This window comes from Cololabis saira, chromosome 20 (assembly GCF_033807715.1).
Source record: "Cololabis saira isolate AMF1-May2022 chromosome 20, fColSai1.1, whole genome shotgun sequence".
NCBI lineage: Eukaryota > Metazoa > Chordata > Actinopteri > Beloniformes > Belonidae > Cololabis > Cololabis saira.
In genome coordinates, this window is record NC_084606.1 from 15,975,871 (window position 1) to 15,998,703 (window position 22,833).

Genomic DNA, 22,833 nt, shown 5'->3' on the forward strand with positions numbered 1-22,833 from the left:
TTGAAGGAGGAGTCCTTTTCAGTTTTGTAATTAAAATCATCACGTTGTGATTCAGAGACGTGGGTACAACTACTCGAGGATTCTCTCTTTTTTCTCATTTTCTTCACTAAAACTCTAATCAGAAGAGCAGCTGCTGCAACAGCTCCAACTTGTGCTGCAACAAATACTACAACTCGTGCCGCAGTGAAGGATCTGGGTGCTGGTGTCTGAGGTGGAAGATCAGCAGCTGCTGAAGAAGAAGAAGATGTTTTCCAATCGGTTCATGTCCAGAATTAATGAGACAACTGCTTCAAGTTGAACCGGAAAAATCAGGACAATTTCATCTTTGTGAGTGAACAAAAAGTGGATTAAAAGGGCGGCTGGTGCAGGATTGTCCTTCCTGTTTTAACTCTGTTGGATTTACTAGTGTCACCGTGAGGAGGACAGTTCATGGCTGCTGTGGACACAAATCCAACATTTGTAGTGGACTGATATGGAGATTAAAAAAGACCTTTTTATCCACTTTTTATACACTCACATAGTTAAACTAGGGGCTCTAGCAGAGGATCCACATCTACTAAGAAACTCCCTGACACACACCAACCCAGTCTCACATAAAAATGTACCCTGCCTACGTTGGTCCAAAGTGCAAAAACGTAGAGGGGTTACAATAATAGCCCTTGAATTGTATAACTGTTACATTTTTCTGCCTATTATTTCTGCCTATTCGTATTCCAGTCACGTGACTTTCAAGATTCTGGCCATTACACCAAAAAACATGGTGGACATTTTTCATTTTTTAGTGAAAAAAATAAACATTTTGAATTAGTTTCTGCATAAAAATGCATTTTGATTACATTTCTAGCGAGAAATATATATTTTACTTTCATAATATTCACTCAGTGAATGTACATAATCACTCGGTTGCTCCTTGTTGCAAAGTTATTTCAGATCTCGCCAGAATAATGTGAAACCGCAACGTTTTGGTTGCTGGACGCTGCTAACGCCGAGCGTAGCTGTGGCCTCAGATTCCACATAGGATCCCTTGCCATTTCGCTCTGTCTGACGGATCAAACCCTCGCCCACTGCATACTTCTACTTCAACACCCAGCAGAGGTTCTATTAGAAGAGATCCTGTTAGGTTAAAAAGTCATCAAAATATTAATAACTTAGAAAAAGACACCGGAAACTGTCAGAAATGATTTTTAAGGCCTTCTGCGCAGAAGTGAAGCAAAGTCGGAGCCCTGTCGAGCAACACGGCTCTCTCTCTGTGGCTCTCGACGGAATGCTTGCTGGGTTTTTCTTTGCAGGAGGTATTTATTGAAAAACTGACAGGCGTTGGCTATGTTAAGACAACCAATGGTAGACAGTGGATGGACAATTGACAAAAACAGATGGTCACACACATGACTTTTCAGTTAAAGAGGCTTGGTATGAAGAAACAAACAGACATCCTTAAAACACAAAGAGTCAAGAGGTCAACTAAAACAGGACCTCTTGTTGGAGGTTTGAACAGATGGTTTTTAAAAACACTGGGTTATTTACAAACCAGAAGTCACCAGGCCAAACTTCATGGGGGTCTCGTGTTATCAGATGGTCCAACTAAACCTAGCTAACCTTTAAGTCAGCTTAACGTCTTGAAACAACATGAAGGGTCAATAAATGAGCACCTTCTGGACAAACAAGAAATCTGTGAGGCTTTGCACAGATGTGTCTAAAGACACTGGTCAGCTGTTAACAAAGCAGACAACCCCCCCTAAATTCCTTCAGGGAATGGCCTGTCTGGTGACTTCTGTTCCTATTCTGATAGTTTTTTATTTTCATAATGACAATCTTAATTCAAAAGAGTTGATTAACCTCACAATCCCACCAGAACCAGGATCTGGTCCATCTGTCACTCTGTTGTAGGACCAGAGTTGGGGATTTTGAATCCGTTGTTGTGGCAACACTAATACGGATGATAATAATGTCACTAAATACTTTAGTGAAGTCACAGCTGAGGAGATCAGAGGTTTGTCCAGATGTGCAGATAACATCTGTCACAGACCAGCAGGGTTTATTTGATCAATAACTCTACAAATGATCAGTTGTAGTTATTGATCAAATATTTATTCATCTCTGGATCAATGGCAGTCAGTTTTCTTGTCCTCCAATCAGATGAAGGAGGAGTCCTGCAGTCGCTCAGTTTAGTGACTCAAATCATCAAGTTGTGATTAATCAGAGACGTGGGTACGACTCCTGGAGGGTTGATTCTCTGAGACACAACAAGACGTTATTTTCTCATTATCTTCACTAAAACTGTAACATAAATAATCAGAAGAGCAGCTGCTGCAAAAGCTCCTCCAACTCCTAATGTAATTAATCGTCCAGCTCCTCCTTCAGCGTAGGATCTGGTCTTCTCCTGATCTTCTTGTTCTGGGACAATCGTCGGTGTCTGAGACTGGAGATCAGCAGCTGCTGAAAAAGAAGTAAAAATATGTTTGTAAACTTGCTTGTAGTTAGCAGTTAGTTTTGTCCTGAGGACAAAACTGTCTTTCTGAGACACTTTCTGTAGACTCAGAGTTGACATCATCTTGAGTCGTCTGCAGGTGTCGTATTCAGACTCTAAATTAGAGGTTTAATATTTATGACTTATGTCAGAAGCTTAAATTAGTGCTGATGTTGCTACATTTGCTCAGTTCTAACTCACAACTGAGGACTTACCAGAGACGAGGACTTCACAGCTGGCATAGCCCCCTCCTTGCTCCGTTTCCACTTTACACCAGTACTGTCCTGAGTCCTCAGTCCTGAGTCTGGACATGTGGAGTCTTAGTCGTCCCTCTCTCAGAGCATCTCTGTCGCTCTGGACTCGTCCTCTAAACTGTCCATCGTGATAAAAGGTCATTTCAACTCTGTTCACCACATGAAACAGGACTAAGGGTCTGAGATAAGTTCTGAGTTCACAGTAGATGTCAGGAGGTCTGGAGGAGGTTCCAGGTTTGGGGGTGAAGGTCCACTCCAGGGTGATGTTGTGGTTCTCCTCTGTCTGATAGGAGCTCTGTGTCACATTCACTACAAATGTTGCTGCTGAGGAGACAGAGAGGGAAAGAGAGGAGGATGTTGACACATTTCTGTAGTTTTTGTACTTTTAAACCAGTAAAAAACCTGATTGGAAATGTGAGTGTGGTATCAGAGGTGCTGATTATTGTAATTAATTTTTCTTTGGTTTCCTCAACAAATATCTCCATAAACTCCAACTGGTCCAGAACTCAGAACCCAGAACCCCCCAACACACACACTTGTCTGATCTGATCTGTATTTACCCCCCACTCTCTTCCCAGGTCCTCCCTCCACCTCTTGTGTCTTCCCCCCGTTTTAGCACCACGGAGAGCAGCTCTGGACCCCCCACATCTGGAATAGTGACCATGAACCCAGTTCAGGTCCAGACTCCAAACACATCTGTTTCACATCAAATACAACTTACTGTATAATCTCTTCTTCACTTGTTTTTCTATTGTTCTTTTTCTGTTTTTATTTATTATATTCTTGTAAAGTGTCCTTGAGTACCTTGAAAGGTGCTGCTAGTTAAAATGTATTATTATTATTATTATTATTATTATTATTATTATTATTATTATTATTGTTGTTATTATTATCAGAGCTGTCAGAGCTCTTATTATCAGCCACAATGACAGATTTGGAAAAAACTAAGTTTTCTTAAATTATAACTTGATTTTATAGATAAAAATGAAGTAATTGTAGTGAATGTTACGGTCATAATTCACCTTGTTTATTAATTTCGGTTCTACACACCATTCATTATTAAATGCAGCATGTTGTCCTTCATGCAACTATGACGGTTCAGGGATCGCTGTCCCTTTAAATGTGGTCATGACGTTGAGCTCCTTTTTGTTGATTCAGTGTTCTGAGACTTTTCAATAAACGACACACGCTTTCGTATGGGAAATTGTCTAATCTATTTTCTGCAATTTCCACATAATAAACTAGACATAGATGTAAGGACTGAGATCTCTATCGACGCAGAGCCTACGGCGTAGGTTACGCAGTGACGCGCGCCGTACGGAGTCGTTGATCTGTTAGTGATGTTAAAGTGTGTTTAACCTAATAAAGTGAAGGTTTAAACTGACCACAGACATGTGATGTGAGGATGATGAGCAGCAGGATCCTGCAGATCATCTTCTCCCTGTGAGGGACACAGAGCTGGAAAGTGACCCACACATGAGGTTAAAGTTCACACTTTACAGCTACAACAACAAACATCTACAGTGTGACTTCATCCAACACCTCCTTTCTGATCAGATGAAAGTTTCCTTCAAACACAGAGATTGTTCAGACAGAAACATCCTCCTGTTGTAACCCACCTTTGGTCTGTTGATGACGGACAGAACAACAACAGACCTCCTTGAGTCTTTGCTGAGGTGTTGATGTTCAGGGGGACGTGCTCTCGCTGTCAAGGGTCTTTTATTTTGGAATCCCACCGGAGGAAGTCCTGGACTCTACTGGACAGTAAAAAGAGTCAGATGATGACGCTGCAACTAGTGTCCATGGAGATTCACCCACACAGAACATGTTCAGGACTTCATCATTTCTCTCACTTTGAATGAGACATTGAACCCAAACAGAAACAGATGATTTACAGAATAACGTCTAATGAAATAGCCGTTGCAAATCCAGTCAGTCCAGTTTTGCTGTCTATTTCAGTAAGAAACAAGATTTCATCTCATACTTGTTTCAGGCGGCCTTTGTTATGGTTGCTGCATCTCTGTAATGTGATCGAACAAGTACTGAGACCGGGGGGGGGACATGCAAGTCTTTCTGTCCAACCACTGAGACAAACAACAAGCTACAAGTCAACTGTCATCAAAACGACACTCTAAACTGCACAAAAGACATGAATACATTTGCATTATGAAAAACCAAGACTTGTTTCGGTTTATGTGTTAGATTAAAAAATGATAAACAAAATAAAAAGGCACTTTTTAATTTTTTGACAATTGAAAATAGAAAGAGCGAATGATACACTGATTATTACGGACCAACTAGGTCAGTAAATCAAAATTCTTACTTGAGAATCCCGGTTTTGGTCGTCATGTTGGCTTCATTTGCTAAACTCAGTTCAATAGTTCATAATAAGGAGGGAACCCCGGCGCACTGGCACAAAGATGTGATGATTTCATTCAAACCTTCAAATCATTAAGATAAAAACAAAGAAAACCTCAGTTTCACAAGACTTTACTAGTATTTCAACTGATGATTTTAACTGTAGATGTGAATAGTTGTAGTGAGTTTATGTTGAACGTGATTCTGGAGGAAAGTGGAGCAGAAGATGAGAATGTGAAGTTAAAGAGAGCAGACGCACTTCTTACAGACGCATAAACCCTGCTGGATAAAACTGGAATAAACACAATAAACTGTTGTTATGGAGGAAATGCGGTTCAGAAACACGTTTTTTTACGTCTAAAGTTGTGTTTCCGTCACATGACTGAGTTTATTAAACTGTTGTAACCAGTCTCTCTTCAAAATATATATTCTAAAATAGAGCCGCAATCTGCAAAGACTGAATGCTAACAATCAAACAATTTTAGTATGCATTTACTTTTTTAGACACTTTTTTAACTTTTTTTTGCCCCTTTTGGGAAAATGCTGGATCTGCATTCTTGGCCAGGCTTGATTTTTCATTTTCAAAAGCTTGGGCACAGAAAAAACATAGGATTCCATTGACTCCTCCTTGTTTATAATGGAGCCAAGGAAATTCACAGTACCACTTCTCTTGATCTTAAGGTTTTGTTGCTGAGATGCTGTTCTACAATCACTTTTGGGCTAACATGGTTGGGTTCCTGCCTGCCTGCCTGCACTTCTTCACTTGTGCCTGTCCACATATTTCTCCTATGAAATATGAAAATAGATCATGTTCATTTCTTCCTTTCCTTATAAACAAACCAAAATCACCTAACCATTTACAACATATTAACCTACCTGCACTACAGTGCTACTGCTTTCCCCGGCCTCTCTCTGAGTTTGAGCCTGTGGTGTAAGTCCAACATTACAGTTAGTGAAGTAACAGCAGAGAGAAAATATGCTTTCCATACTCTGTCCCGTAATGCAAAGTTCTTTTTACTTTACTGGGGTAATATTGTTCTAAAGTAACAATACTAATAGCCTTTTCCTGGCAGTCTGTTGTCACCTTCAAGCTCTGTGTGTGTGTGTGTGTGTGTGTGTGTGTGTGTGTGTGTGTGTGTGTGTGTGTGTGTGTGTGTGTGTGTGTGTGTGTGTGTGTGTGTGTGTGTGTGTGTGTGTGTGTGTGTGTGTGTGTGTGTATTATAGGGGGTATTATAGTGTTGGTTCTCTCTCTCTCACTCACTCACTATTTTTATATTTAACATCTTAGCTAACTAGCGACAATAGCATAAAAAGTAATGTTGAGTAATATTTGGCTACTCATCTCTGCACAGCCTACCTGCAACACAGCAGTGCTGCTGCTTTTTTGTCCCGCTGCAAAACTGGATTTTAAACAGAGCTGCCGGCTCCTCTTCATTTCTGCGCCGCGTCCTGGCTGTCTGTCTGTGAAGGCTGATTTATGGTCCCGCGTTAAATCAACGCAGAACATACGCCGTAAGGTGCGCGTCGGCGCGTACCCCACGCCGTATGCTCTGCGTCGATTTAACGCGGAACCATAAATCAGCCTTGAGCAGCACGGAGGGGAGGAGGGAGAGCAGGGCTGCGGGGCCGTCAGTACCTTTGCGCAGGTCTGATGTCTTGATGATTCGCAATTACAGGCTGAGCCTACCGTTAGTTTTTAAACTATAAAAAGTGGGGGGGACAAAAACATGATTTTGAAAAGTGGGGGGGACATGTGCCCCCTGTCCCCAGTGGAAATTGCGCCCATGGTTAATATCAATACATTCATACCACATTATACCACATTCTCACCGACAAAGACGCACAATCACGCACCATTTCCAGAGTTTTGCTATTAATCACAAACAATATATACAAAACTCCATAACAGACAACACATTATCTACATTTTATTTTGTATTGCATGAATTGTAGGGTGGAAATGGTACTCACTTGTAATTGAGATGAGAAAACGTGGAAGCGATGTGTGTCTTTAGTGTTCCTGATATGCTATGTGATCGCAAATCTGATTTCTTTTATTTACATCATTTTAGTTTCTTTTTCACCATGGCCACGCCCCATAATTTTCCAGCCTTTCGGTTTTGAATACAAATCAAATACTGCAGCGGCGCTACCCAGCTGCCCTGATCAAACTAAAGGATAACAAACAAAACTTTATGATAATTTTAGACATTGACAAAGCTAAGGGGAAGCCAGGTAATTTAACTTGGGTACTCTTTTGTTTCATGTAGCTTCTATGAGATAAATCTTGAAATAAATAAATCACTTAAATATGAATAAATATAAATTGAAAAGTGTATTGCAAAAAGAAGAAAATAAAGACAGCTTTAGGTTGAACAGATTAATTTTGTCTTCTTTAATATGATATCTGTACTTTTTATCAGACAACTGCAGCCTGTGAGCCCTACCAACTTTGATAGGGCTCACAGACTCAGTCAGCTGATGGACGTCACCTCAGCAGCAAGTCGGATGATTCTTTGAAGAAGGCTGAAGTTAACAGCCAAAACTGTTGCAGCTGTGAAACAATCTCTGATGAAAAGAAAAACTGCAAATATCATATTATAGAAAATTGAGAAGTTGAGAATATACAGTAACACAGGCGAACCGACATCAAGCCCCATCTGTACAACAAAAACAAGAAAAACATCACACACGAAGCAAATACAGTAAAGGTTCTGATCAGAGAACGGATAAGAACAACAGTGAACAAAATTAACACACATATGAAAGAAGAAATGGACGCTTTCCAAGAAACATCACGCTGGAACAAAACATGAGGAAGGAGATAAACACACACCCCAAACTAAAATATGAAAAAGAGGTTGCCATAACAAAACAATGCCAGATCTAAAAACTGTTAATAGAAAGAAAGAGCACATGTGTACAAATGCACTTCAACACCAGTGATATATTGGTACGCAATCTGTGAAAACACACCTTTACGGACAAAGAAGAAACAGTTTCAACAGAGGACTAATGGCCCTTTCGCACTAGTACCGCCTTAGCCCGGCTCGGCTCGTCGCGGCTCCACCCGTTTTGTCCCCGTTTGTTTTTCCACAGCCAGGTGAGAAGTGGGCAGGTTTGGGTGAAGCGGCTGTGAAGTACTCGATTGCGCAGCACCTTTGTTCGTGTCGGCGCAGATGAGAAATCAGCTGGAGCCGCGAGCGGCTGAGAGTAAAACAGCCCGTCTACATCCCCCGACCAATCAGAGTCGTGGAGGGTGGTGATGGCCCCGCCCCCCGACCAATCAGCTGCCTGTAATGTGATGACGTCGGAAATAGTCCCGGCTCAGCCCGGTTAGAACCTCGCCAGAATGGTTACAGAAAAAGTATCTGCTTGGAGCAGCTCTACCCGCCTCAGCCCCTAGTGGAAAAGCGCAAAACGGGGCCGTGGCTGGTGGAAGCGAGCTGAGGTGGTACTAGTGCAAAAGGGCCATTAATCACAGTTCACAGAAAAAACCCACTCATACAGACCAGTACCTCTTCTGCACATCAGAACACCCCACGGCACACAAACTCTCAGTTGTGAGAACGCTTTATAACCGGGCCGACATCACAACAGACGATAAAGTCAGAGATGATGAGGAAACATACAAATATACAAACAACATGCACTCACACTTTGCCAATATCCAAGAGGAGCCATAAATAAAGAAAAAACAACAAGCTAAACAAAAGGGGCAAAAACAAAAGATGAACAAAACAGAAACAGGAAGACAACGATAATCAAAATAACATTATAACTATACAACACATCATGAAGTAACACCACATCAATAAAGCAGTTACTGTAAACCACACATCACGCTCCGCCAGTTACTAGTTCAACCAAAGGACAGGATGGAATTGGACAAAAATGCAGTACTTTGTCTGTCCTGTCAAGATTTCGTTACCAGACCAGTCAGCTGATAAATGACATCGGCAGCACAACGGCTGATGATTCAAATAATGCAAAACTGTCGCTGGTATGAAATATCTCTGCTAAAACGTGGGTTGTCTGATGGAAAGAAAACTACAAATAAAGACAACTTTAATTCTTTTCAGGGGACATTTTTGTTGTGCCACAGAGGGGGTGCTGGTTCGACAATTAATAATAATTAATAAAGTAGATTATTTATCAAATTGAATTATCAAAATGAATTAATAAAACTGGGCACCACCTGACATAATCAGGAAAATGATAACTAAACACCAAAATCAGTCTCAAGGTAAGTTATTCCTCAGAATAACAGTGAAGGAAGGAGTCAGAGCACCGGCCTTTGCAACCAGCAGTTGTGACAAATATGTATAAAATAAACACAAACAACTTCTCTCATTTCAAATTAATCAGAATGTATTTACACAAGTGCTAAAAGATGATAAAACAACACTTAGGATCAATTCTGATGGCTAAACTACACAAAAACAACCAACTAACAGTAAACACAAACTTCAGATTATACATATATATATATATATATATACTGTGTGTGTGTGTGTGTGTGTGTGTGTGTGTGTGTGTGTGTGTGTGTGTGTGTGTGTGTGTGTGTGTGTGAGACAGAGAGAGAGAGAGAGGGAGAGCGAGTCTGCATTTTTGTAACATAATCACGTGTTGCAGCGGGCAAAAACTATTTTATCTTGTGTGTCAGAAATGTGTGATTGGTCAGAAATGTAAAGTGGGCGTGGTTAATGCGTGAAATTAGAAAAATGTCTTGTTCTGGTATTTACTTTCCTTTGAGTGCAAACTAATCAAATACATCTCCTTCTTTATCTATACTTTGGTCCTGCCTGTGGGACTTTCCTACCCTCTCATCTTGATTTACTGTAAATTTCCTACAAAAATATTGTAGGAAAGTTTTATTAAAGTTGTAATGTTGTGAAAACCGTAAATGAAATCCAAATACAATGATTTGCAAATACTTCAACCTAAATGTAACTGTTTACACCACAAAGGCAACATCTCTAATGTTCAAACTGAGGAACTTTGTTTTCTTTAAAAAATATTCACTCTTTGAATTTGATGCCTGGAACATTTACATCAAGGCTATGTTCCATTCAGGACCTAAATTTGGTTAACCACCCCAACAAGAGTAATAGTTGCAATCTGCTCATTTTGGTGAAGTTTTCTGGCTCTTCCACGAACTATATTTACAGTACACTGCATGCTAAGCCAGCATACATTCCTCCACCTCAGAAATAGACAATAATCACAAAAACAAAACACCAGAGGCGGGTATTTAGGCTAACGTGTCTTGGCAAACTTGTTTTTCCACATATGAAAACCCCTCATGAGCATCATAGGTTTAAATATGGTTTTTCTTTTGTTTTCGTGGCAGTCACGTGATTTCTTTTCATCCTGGCTTGATTCTTCCAAGCACCGACCATTGTAACCTCTGGGTCGAGGCTGATGCTGAACTAGTATTCTTTGCAGTTACTTACCTGGCCGTTGGAGGGTAGAGTTAGTCGAAGATCTTGTAAAATAACTGTTTTCAGTAGTTTGGAGGGGAAGATGAAAGTAGGTTACATCAAAATCTTCAAAGACGTTAATTCTTTATCATCATTTGCAACAGCAGTGCAAACTCCGGTATCAAGAGTGTATTAAACATCAGTCTGCCCCTGTCACTGCCACAAAACCTGGAAAACCACTGGATTCAAAGCCCTGCCTGCCTTATACCTCCACACAAAGCTTGTTGCAAATTGTATTTAACTGTGGTGTACCCTACAAAAAGAGGAGAGACACTAAACCTAGAAGCTGACCCTAACGCTAAAGATACAGTTGCAACTGCAATAATGGACGAAAGATGGTTTCAGCAGACAGGCTTGTTTTTCTTGCAAAAAAAAATAAAACATTTGTAAGAGGTCATGCACAACCTACCTATGTTCACAGGTGAGTACATTTTTTAGTTTGAGTTCCAGTTTGTTCTCTCTACACACAAATGAGAAAACCTTTCACCAAATTATCAAAACGTTATAGTTCTCTTGCAAAAGCAAACACAGCTTGATTAACTCTTCACACCTTAGTAAAAATGGTGTTTTCATATCAGACAGTAAACACATAATGTGCCAACTACACACTGATGGTATGAATACAAAACACATTTGGCTTTTTTTTTTTTCTGTGCACAAGGTAGACTAGGTCAGTTTGAGGTCATACTTTTGTCATAGTTCTGTAAACACACAGGAACCAAACTTCAAGTATTGGTGTTTATTCACACTTGTCAAAACAAAGACACAGCACAGATCACAAAATAATAAATTCACAAAAAAAAGACAATCAGCCTACATCATGCCGTCTCTCTGGGACCGGCCACTAAATCTCATCCACATCGCATGCGATGTCCTCCAGTCCAAGGCACCGGGGAAAATACCTCCTTGCATGCCGTATCCAGGCCTGACATGATGCCTGCTCAATATCTCCACATGCCTCCTCCATTGTTTGTAAAAGGGCTGCGTGTTGATGGGGATGGCAGTCGTGGACTTTCCAGCGCCAGGCAGAAAATAACTCTTCAATGGGATTTAAGAATGGAGAGTATGGTGGGAGGTTGAGTGCCATGAAGAGTGGGTGATCGGTAAACCAGTTGCGGACCAAAGCAGCCCTATGGAAACTAACATTGTCCCATATGATGACATATCAGGTCTGCTCTGGCCCTTCTTCCCCCTCTTTTTCCCCCTCCTCGTCCTCCTCTTGCTCCTCCTTGTCCTCTTCCTCCAACTTCCTCTACACCACTCGCTTCTTCACCTCCACGTCCTCTTCCTCCAACTCCTTCCCCTCCACGTCCTCTTCCTCCAACTCCTTCACCTCCACGTCCTCTCCCTCTTGCTTCTTCACCTCCACTGTCCTGGCTCAGACAGGACAGAGAACCCAAAAGCACAACACCAGGCAGAATCAGAGTCTTTAATACTGGTCAAAGGCAGGCAGGGGTCAAACCGGGCAGACAGGCAAACAAGTCCAAGGGGGCAGGCAAAAATCAAAAAACCAGGAGTCATGCAGGGTTACAGGCAGGCAGGAACAGGACAGAAATCAGGAAGGCTGGAAAGCAGGGCAAAAGCACACGACAATCTGGCAAACTAGAAGGTGGAAATGGGCCGGTATATGAGGGGAACTGCTGATGAGGGAAACCAGGTGTGGAGCTGGCTGGGGAAGCACAGGTGAAGGGAATGAGTGGATTTCTGGCTGATTAGAGTGGCAGGATCTGGAAAGACAAGGGAGTGAGTTAACCAGTAAAAAAAACCTATCCTACACTGTGAAACTGTGACATCCACGTCCTCTCCCTCCAACTCCTTCACCTCCACGTCCTCTCCCTCCAACTCCTCTGATTCTTTTTTTTTTTTTTTTTTTTAATATTTTTATCCCGGTTTTTTTCCCCATTTTATCACCCAGTGCTCCTACCTAACAGTCCTGGGCATTGCCATCCTCTACCAACCCTGGGAGGGCCCTGCACTGAGCTCAGGTCTCCTCCTTAACCTGAGGAGTGAGCAGGCCGCATCTTTTCACCAGACAGGGTGAGGTTTCTCCGGCCGAACGTAGCACGTGGAAGGATCACGTTCTTCCGGCCGGATCCTCCCCACCCCATCTGGCGCCCCGATTGGCCAGAGGGGGCATGTATAGCCCAGGACTGTGTGCATGTTTTTGTGAGGGTAGCTCCCATTAGCTACCCAAGGGAACACGGAGAGAACATGCAAACTCCACACAGAAAGATCCTTTCGCCAACCCCACCCAGGGTGTGGGCACTGAAGTCATGGGGGAACTAACACGCACTTCAGCGCCCACAGCATCCCCGGCGGGAATCGAACCCAGGACCTTCTTGCTGTGAGACGGCTGCACTACCTGCTGCGCCACCGTGCCCCCTCTGATTCTGATTCTTACTCTTCTTGCTCCTTCCATTGTACTCCACACAGACAGCTTACCTGTGGCTTATTTATAGTGCTTAGGCTGATTGCAAAGTGTGCCAGACAGTTGGCAAAATAGTGTAAATAATAGCCATACCTGTGTATAATTTTGCTAGGAGTGTTTTGGAAATTGGCAATTGAGTGTAAGCAGCGAATTGTGCCTACAGTTTTGCAAAGTGTGTGTTACAAAATTACAAACTGAGTGCAAAGCAGTATTTGTGCTTTTAGTTTGGCTAACTCAGTGAGTGGTTTTGCTATATGTATTAATAGTTTTAGAAATTGTGCTACAAGAACATGATTAGCGCCTAAGCATTCAGATAAAACTGTAATATCGTTATCAGAACAACGGAGCTGTGCACGCAGCCAAAATTTTACATTAGTCAATTCATTTTCTGCTATAAAGTTTTGAGATGCATCTCGTTTCCTCATCAAACTGCAGCTGCACCTCTGCATCTCTAGCAATACGATATTTTTTTGATGAATCTGCCCCACGTTTCCACCACCTTACACGTTTTGCAAAATGAGCAGCTCATTTAACCGTTGTTATGCTGCAGCCACGCCCTATGTCCTGAATCTTGTGTCCAGGCTGCTTGTAATGTTTCTGGTGCTAGCTGTTTGATGATCCAAAGGATTTGGGTCATTACTGGGGCTACCAGTTGTGCTGGTCCTGGTGTTTCAATGGAGCAGGTTCCCTTTCAGGGGATAGAGGATTAGATTACATTTGAACCATTTGCAAATGCCGTGATGGCTTTGCATAAAGCACCAAGTCCCTAGTAAGTATAAGCCTTCTTTGTAGTTTTATGATGAATGGCAACAAGTGTATCACTGCCACCAGTTCAGCATTCAGCTCCGATGCATATGTATCACTGTAATTTCAGAGCCTAGACTCCCGTGTGAAAATGTCCAACTTTAAAAGAGAAATAAACATGATTACAGGCTGGTTGAAGAACAACAAGTTGGTCTCTATTGTTTGATTTCACATCCATCCGTACCACATCGGATTAATTCATATAAATCAATGAATGTATTCCTTATATGACTGATTGACAGTGAGCTCAGCCCAGTAATCAGCAGTTTATACAAACTCAGCTTCAACTAAACGCGGCACAACTGACTTCACCAGATACAGCATTTAAAATGTGATATTCTACTGCACACGTCTGCAAGGTCTGCAGATTCCCGTGTTCCCGTCTTCTTCCTGACAACATGGCTGAATGAAGAAAAAGAAGTTTCAAAACAGCTCAAACTTACAGGTCACATGACTGATGCTGTCCAAAGCATTTGCAGTTGTAACAGCCATAAAACTATTCCTTTAAGTCAGTGGTGCCTGGTCCTCAGGGCACACTGTCCTGCAAGGTGTTTTTGTTGCACTAACAGCTTTTTCAGGTTGGCTGAGACTCTTTCATGTCAAATATGTAGCAGAAGTTGAAAGCTGGAAAACATAAAATATCTCTCTTTTTTATTATTTTAATATTTTTTTTTATTATTTTGTATATATTTGTATATATAATAGATATGCCATTGAGATTTCCACAATCCTGTACATGGATGCCTCCGATTTTTAAGAAACTACGCATTATTAAATCCAGCCAATATGAAAACACGAAACTCTGATGCTTTTGTTTCTATGCAATTTTACTGAAACCTGTTTTCAGTGTCATTATTCCATCAAGTCAAGTCAAATTTATTTATAAAGTACATTTCACATTATGAGCATGGACTCAATGTGCTCATGAGAGGCAAATTAACCCGATGGTAAAGGAGTGGTAGTTACAATCTTGAAGCGCTTCTGCCATCTGCTGGAGTTGTACCTAATAATCTGCAGTTAATCTGGTTAACACTGTTGTCTTTTTTTTGTTTTTCTTTCTTGAAGAAATCAACCTTAAATAACCAGAAATTAAAAAAGAAGACGTTTTTTGAAATTGTGTTTTCTGACATTTGCACATTTGACCTGTATATTTGCCTCTTTTCTCAAAATTTGGTTAAAACACGTTATAATTTACAAAGGAATGGATTTCAAATAATAATAAATTCAGATTCTTGTCTCCCAAACAAACTACTTTTGTGCATCCTCCAACCTTTTTTCCTTCAAATCTTTTATTTATGAACTTTCAGTTTTTGTCAAATCACCCGCATAAATGAAAAACCTGTTTTTTCTATATTATTCATCTTGAACAAAATGAGATATATTTGCACCTGCAACATATAAGATTTTTAAGACTTTTAACGCGTGCTATGGACATCAAGTTCCTATTGTTTCTGTGCCTGTCTTTTATCATCAACTGTTGTTTAGGAATAACTTTACACTACATAAATGGCTAACGACACTTGATTGCAGGACCACTGTGTTGTGCAACAAAGGGAGTGATGTTTCAGTTATTAGAGAGTTATTAATAATTGTCTTATGATAGTTATTGATAATTAATAATGAAGATGACGTATCAAAATGCATTATCAAAATGAATCAATCAAAGCAGGACAGCACCTGACTTATCAGGAAAATAATAACTAAACAGCAAAGTCTCAAAGTAGCTGTTACTCTATGCATGCCAGCCTGTTGCCAGGGGTGGCGTTACAGAATAACAGTGAAGGAAGGAGTCAGAGCACAGACCTTTGCAACCAGCAAATGCAAGAAATATGTGCAAAATAAACACAAACAACTTCTCTCATTCAAATGAATCAGAATTGAAGTGGTAAAAGATAATAAAACAACACTTGGGAGAAAGTTCTGATATCTAAACTACACACAAGCAAACAACTAACTAAATTGTGTCACTCGCATACGTGACACGACACGTATGGCTGTTCGTACACGTAGTGTGGCAAAAGAAAGATGGCTGACCAAGTCACATGGTGAATAAGTCTCCCCTGATTCACAATGGCAGATGAAAGAGGTTTTATGGCCAAAATAAGAGTGTGCATCTGTGTGGGGGGTTAGTAGGAGAGGATGAGAGAAATAGAGAAGAAAGTAAAACCCAAGACACTAGAATAACTAAAACCAAGCTCCTTTGATTTTTCCCACACAGAGACACACCAGTGTGAAACTAACTTCACATGTGTTCTCTGGTTATTCCACTGGGAAATGAGGAAGGGTTTTGTTTTCTGTTGTGGAAGAACACGTCATCAAGATCCAGCAAAGTGGATGCAACAGTAGACAAACGATAAAACAAACAAACACACTTAAACTAATAAACACAGTTGTGACGGGATCAGCGGCGCAGCTCACAACTTAAAACTAGACTAGTTAAATGTGTGAACTATGTTTCTCTGCCCAGACACAAAACAGCCTCTTAAGTGGATCTTTGTAGTTGAACAAAAAGGTGGTTTGGTCTGCAAGGGTCCCTCGTTCGGCTCATCTGGGGCTCGTAACATTCAAGGGTCACTTGTTGCAGACCCTTCTTCAGGCATGATAATGGAGAAAGCCGGCCCATAGCTAGTAGCTTTTCATGCTAAAATAGGAGCTGTGGCCTTCTTCATAGCTCACGGATAACTCTATGGGAGAGTGGAGAGAGCTGAGGGAGAAGAGAAGCTGGGCCTGGGCTGCCATAAATCGGCTGCGGCCCATCCTGAGTTTTGGGGTCCATGCTCAATTAGGATGCTTTTCTTCATCACTGAAGAGCCATAAATGCAAAGCCTGCTGGGGCTTTGAGTCATTTTGAAGGTTCCTTTGTTTGAAACCATGCTCTCAACGTTAAGAAATAGAGGCTGGGCTCAGAGTTACGCCTCAGAGCTAGGACTCAGAATTGAAATCAAGTTTCCCATGTTCAACACAGGACTATGGCCCATCAACCAGACTACAAGTTCATTCTTTTTTTTTTTTTATATGTATGGAGGATTTTTATTAACAGATTGTTAAATGATATGTTAAATTGTATTTTATTCATCTCTATATGTGACCAGTAGAAATAATGTGGTACTTTCTCAATAAAACCATCTATGATTTATATTTTTAGCATTATTTATTTAATTTCTAAAAGGTAGTTGATAAAATACGTGTCTGATTAAAATAGCCTTTTTTAGGCTATTTTAATAGCCAAATAATCTTTTTTTTCTCTGATTTTATTTATTTTTTAATCTTTTTTTATTTTTTTATGAAATTGATGTAAAGTTTTTGCAACTTTCAAACTTTACAAAATTACAAGCAAACAAGCAAAGCTATTTTTTCTTTATTTACAAGAAAAACTAGAAAAGATTGTAGGTACATTTCGACCAAAAAACATATTTAATTAAAACACAATTGTCATTCAAATTGTAGATTACATTCAATGATTTTAAAATCCTCAAAACTACACATTTAAGACACTCAGGAAATGTGAATGTGAGTAGGGCCTATATGAGTGATCAAATCAGAGATGAAAATATAATTTCTATAAAAAGATGGATAGCCTTTTAGCCTCATGGCTAAAAGAGTGACATGTGCCGTTACATATGGACCTTTCTCCTCCATGTTGAAGAGGAAATATAATATAGAAGCCATGACTAATAATGTGATTTTTCTTTTCACTTCAAAAGTTGTGTTACAGTAATACATCAATCTATATGTGGGTAAATAAACAAGCCAAATTAAAACAGAAGCCCTGGTGGTTCATTGTTTCTGGAGCCTGTTTTTAAATTGGAATCTGAGAATAATATTATTTATTAGTTGATTTTTCATTTGGTCTGCACAGTGGCTGAAAACCATCATGGGACAAATGAATGAGATGTCCCCACTAAACTAAGAAGAGCCCCTCAAAGAGAACACTGAATCTAAGACGTAGCTATGAGTCAGGCCCAAAGATTCAAGAGATCTGAGATCATTTAAGATGTCGAACTCAGGGTTGCTGATGAGTTAGAGGCTCCTCAAAGGGTCTGGAATTAATTTTCTTCATGGAATTGGAAAGGAGGATCATGTGAAGAACATGTGAAGGTGAAATGAGGATGGAAACAAGATTTCTTATCACATTTATGTGTCCACCTCTGTCTCTTGCCCCGTGACAACCGTGTTTATTGCTTCATTAATGTTAGCTTTGAAAGACACTGAAAACTGTGTGTTCGTCAAACCTGGTGACTAAGTCACTGTTGGACGTCTGTGTGGTGCATCTCTAAGTGGCATCAAGCTGGTCACAGTAGAGCTCAACACACTTGAGAGCATTGTGCAAATCCTGCGAAGCTTGATTGATGCAGTTATGATCTTGATTCTTATTTTGCTGCATTGATTTCAGATTCAGATTCAGATTCAGACGACTTTATTAATCCCTTTGGGAGGTTCCCTCTGGGAAATTGACATCTCCATCTCACTCACACAGAACTGTCATATACAAATAAAACACCCCAAAAACCAAATACCCATATAAAGATAAAAAATTAAAAAGATGAAAATTTAAATTAAAAAATAAAAATAACAATAAAAAGTGCAGTTCCATAAATAGAATTATATGAGTAGAAAAGAATGATGAAAGATGCAAATGCTCGATTGCAGCAACTACTGCCCAACAGTGGTCCTCCTGTATGGCTTTAGTTCACGTGTTGATACTCTCTCGAAGCTTTCCCATGTTTTGCAGCTTGCTGCCATAGACAGTCGTTCTCATTGAATTTGGTCAGTAGCCACAAACCCCAAAATTCATTCAGAGCGCTCACATCTGATGATGCTGATGATCTTGTTGTTGTTTTTGTAAAGAACATCCAGTTTTTCCAGATACTGACTGAAGAGCTCCCCCTCCTTCCTTAATTGTGGGATGTTAGATAGATTGTTAGATAGTTCTTCAGCCACTAAGTTATCTCTGACCTTTTTTGTGAAGTTTACACTGAAATCTGAATGGGATGTTTCACAAAATATCTCATCATCGTCATCAGTTTTGTTTCTCTTTGAAAACAGAGTACAATAGAATTGAACAGCCTCCGTGTGACGTCATGCTCCAGCTTGTAAGACAACGCCCAGAAAGACCAAAGCCACACACGTCATGTGACGTCATATGACTTTTGGCCTGAAATAGCATAACTCGCAGCAGGAGAGCTGTTCATGGAGAGATCTAGGAGACACTTTGAAGTTTTATCTTGTAAAAGCCTTTAATTGTGAGAAATGGAAATGAACAATGATAATTTCAGAGCAGAGCCAATTTTTGACATACAATGCCATGAAGTTCTCACTGGCACCTCTTGCAATTACCACATCGAAAAGGTGCTCGGTGTGGGCGCTTATGGATTAGCAACCAAGTGTAGAGAATCAACAACAAACAATTATGTGGCTGTAAAAATACTGAGAAACGATTGTTTCGAAGCTGGAGAATATGAAGCCAAAACAATGGAAAAAATTAGAAAGATTGACGCTGAAAAAAACAAACCTGCTCACCTTCAAAGGACATTTCATTCACAGAAACTATTTTTGTCTCGTCTACGAACTGTTGGATGTGAGTTTATATGATTTCCTGAAAAAGAGACACTACCAGCCTCTTCAACTTCATGAGATCCGAGTGATGGGTCAGCAGCTGCTGGCGGCTCTCGGAGCACTTGAACGCAACCATCTGGTTCACTGTGACATCAAACCGGACAACATAATGTTAGTGCACCATCAGTCACAGCCTTTCAGGGTAAAGCTGATTGACTTTGGTCTCGCTATTGAAGCATCTAAAGTGTGGACTAGCGGTCATCGGCAAATTCTGCCGTACAGATCCCCAGAGGCCCTGCTCAACCTCAATTTCTTGACTGAAGGCATAGACGTGTGGGCCCTCGGCTGCGTTCTTGCTTTCTTGTACCTTGGAGATAATCTTTATCCATATGAATGTGAATATGAGGCCATGAGGATGATTGTGCAGCTGAACGGTGAGCCCTGTGCTGATTTTCTGGACACTGCTTTGGACTCGGACGTCTTTTTTGACCTGGTGCAGGAGGTGTGGCGTCTGAAATCTCCAGAAGATTACACAAATGAGACGGGAGAGGAGATTGTGGAACAATGTCGTGCTTCTTCCAAGTTTAAATCCCTGGATGATCTGCTGATGAAGCAGCCCAGAAAAAATGTCCCCATTATTCATCAGGACACAATGGCATTCGTCAGCCTCCTCAAGCAGATGCTAGCGGTGGATCCACGAGAGCGCATCACCCCAAGTGAAGCTCTCCGTCCGTTTTTTCACTTTGAAACAATTTCCTTCTACAGGTAAAGATGCTTAGGAAGGATATGAAATGATGACAGGTTGCCACCTAGGAAAGGGACATTACTGCTGAGCATGGAGAGGAAAACCGCAGACCTCCTGGAAGCCATGACAGCAGTGTTACTTCAGATATAAAGATATTTCTACCAGCTCTTAAATCAGGGTTTATGTTCTGTTTTTGTTAAATAAATCATGACAAAACTTTAAAACTAATGTTCATGTGACTTTATTTATTCTAATGTAACTCAAAAATCACATTATTCTTGATGTCTTTATAACAATATTGTACTTTATGAAGAATAATAAATGAAAATGAACGATAAAGATAATTGCACAGAGTTGCGATTTTTTATATGTGTTATGATTTCAGTTTTCATGCTTTGCTGAGACTTTTTGAACATGTCGTCACAAACAAGATACCTTGAGTGACTCACCTGGAAGGAGGTCTGGGCCTCTCTTTTCTCCTCTCTCTAGCTTTTTTATTTGTTTTAAAATTATGTGCATCCACAAAGTATTCAGCTAACCCTTTTCACATTGTTGAAGTTAAACACACAATATATCATGTGAAAAAAGTGATAGGTGGGACATGACGTGAGCGGTCTCCTGTGATGGCCCTGGTTTTCCTGAGTCAGGAGGATCTGACAATACTCTTCAGGGAGGTTAAAGGTTACCTCCTGCTTGACTCTCAGCTATGGAGGCATGTACAACCAGAAACAGCTCATCAAACAGCTTTATGAAATATTTCAGGACAAATCTTACATTTACCAGCATTTTAAAACAGGTGTTTTGTGAGTATTCATATAGTTCATATAGGGCCTGATTTACTAAAGGTTTGCGTGCGTAAAAACGTGTGCAAACTTGACGTCACCCGCAAACCAATGTGCAAGCTGATCTACTAACAGCGTGCAAAGAGGACTGCGCCTCTCAAATGAGCAAAATAGCACACGCTGTCCATTTAGTACTTTTGCCCTGATGAATAATCAATATGGGGCGTACCCGCCAGAAAGTGCTAAATACTGGGAGGGGAAAATGCAAATATGTCCATTTACCACACGCAATGAGATTTACCAAGCCTGAAAGTTTTTGCGGGGATTGTGATTGCGTCTGTATTTAATAAGTTCGAAAGGAAGGTGCTAATCTGCCCAGCATTACGCAGGGATGCTTGTTGGTGCCTGATTTGAGGACTGGGGTGGGGATGGCTCAACTTGTGGTGAGGATTCTCCACATGCAAAAGGAGAAATATTTTATTTGAATGTTAAATCGAGTATTATTCAGCAAAAGGTTGCCACAGGAGGCACATTCATTTTTTTATTTGTGATAATAAATAAATCACGTGTTTTCATGGAGAAAAAAGTGTTTCTTATTGTGCGCCTGTTCTGCAGTCATACCCCGGTGTTGTGCCGTATTCAGCACCCCTGCCGTGAAAAGCACCCCCTCGTCTGACAAAAATTATATTCTCATTCCGTGTCACGTTCTGTTTAGCGTCCAGTTTTGTGTTAATGATTCATGTTTAAATGCGCTCATGGATTCCACAATAGTCATACTTTCCCACAATCACAGTCACAGATAACAAAAATCGGGTAAATGGTTATTGATGTCATTAATTAATAACCTGCTTACTGTGTTGTCTTCCATAATATTTGTAAATATATATAATATAAACTCCTAAGTATGTGTTTGTGTGAGTGTGTATATATAAATATATTGAAGTGTCAGTGTGTTGTTTTTTTTCTTGGTCTACTTATCATTGAATATACGAGGGGGTGCTTTTCACGGCAGGGGTGCTGAATACGGCACAACAATTTGCCTCTTCCACTAATATCTCTAACTCCAACTCGTCAAATTTCATTTTGCGCTCGCAAACCGTAAGACACGCAACACCTCATTTAAATACTGCGGTTTGCGCCTGTTATCAATTGCGCACGCATTCTTAGTTGATCACCCGCAAAACACACAACAACAGCATGTGCAAACTTTTTCAGTGCACACGCAATTTAGTACTCTTTATTTAGGATCTTAGTAAATCAGGCCCTATAGTCTTCTAAATAATAATGAGATTAATTTAACAAATGTTCAGTTTTGCTACTTTAAGTCAGTATGACATTTCAACATTTCAATCTTAAACATTCAGATAAAACTCATAAATGCAAACTCTGTATGTCATTTAAGATCTAAGACGGACTACCCGCGGTGTGGTAACCATGGCAACACGGTACTCTTTCAGATGTGGGCCAGCTGTGTTTCATTTTAAAATTAAATATTAATAGTAAAAGGAGAGCTGGTGCATATATATATATATATATATATATATATATATATATATATATATATATATATATATATATATATATATATATATATATATATATATATATATATATATATATATATATATATATATATATATATATATATATACCAGCTCTCCCTTATATGTATATATAGGCTACACACACGCACGAAAGGTTGTATGGAGGATTTTTTTGTGCCAAAATTAAATAAATAAATACATCATTAATTAATAAAAATGGGAATGAAATATATCATTAATTAATTAAATGTGTCATTAATTAATTAAAATTTGAATTAAATATGTCATTAATTAATTAAAATACAATTCATTTTAAGTAAAAAAATATATGTATTATTTCAGCATTTAATTAATTAATGACACATTAATTAATTACAAGTATTTATTTAATTTTGGCTCAAAAAATCCTCCA

The 22,833-nt window shown here is 39.9% G+C and overlaps 1 protein-coding gene across 8 annotated transcripts; it reads right to left on the bottom strand.

Annotated features, from left to right (window-relative positions):
• Window positions 1-1,242: 1,242 nt before the first annotated feature.
• On the bottom strand, window positions 1,243-7,112 carry LOC133420262 (uncharacterized). 8 transcript variants are annotated; one of them, XR_009770594.1, is made up of 7 exons: window positions 6,437-6,553; window positions 5,045-5,162; window positions 4,706-4,805; window positions 4,341-4,478; window positions 4,107-4,179; window positions 2,683-3,045; window positions 1,243-2,433 (listed from the first exon to the last, which is right to left on the bottom strand). XR_009770594.1 is itself a non-coding variant. In XM_061709908.1 (7 exons), the coding sequence occupies exons 2-7, from the start codon at window positions 5,068-5,070 to the stop codon at window positions 2,252-2,254; spliced, it is 882 nt and encodes a 293-aa protein (XP_061565892.1). In that variant the 5' UTR covers window positions 5,071-5,162; window positions 7,051-7,112; the 3' UTR covers window positions 1,243-2,251. The 8 variants fall into 8 exon arrangements, 7 of the variants coding, with proteins under 7 accessions (XP_061565892.1, XP_061565896.1, XP_061565893.1 ...); XM_061709908.1 differs by lacking the exon at window positions 6,437-6,553 and adding an exon at window positions 7,051-7,112 and having other exon boundaries at window positions 1,243-2,436; window positions 4,341-4,475; XM_061709912.1 differs by having other exon boundaries at window positions 1,243-2,436; window positions 2,683-3,042; window positions 4,341-4,475; window positions 6,437-6,554.
• Window positions 7,113-22,833: the final 15,721 nt, after the last annotated feature.

What these genes read in the sequence shown, in the direction of transcription:
- LOC133420262 (XM_061709908.1), bottom strand. Translation starts at nt 5,070, where the DNA reads ATGACGACCAAAACCGGGATTCTCAA. An exon ending in CCGTCATCAACAGACCAAAG is followed by an intron (nt 4,180 to 4,340) that starts GTGGGTTACAAC and finishes GTCACTTTCCAG; the next exon opens with CTCTGTGTCCCTCACAGGGA. An exon ending in CCTCACATCACATGTCTGTG is followed by an intron (nt 3,046 to 4,106) that starts GTCAGTTTAAAC and finishes CTGTCTCCTCAG; the next exon opens with CAGCAACATTTGTAGTGAAT.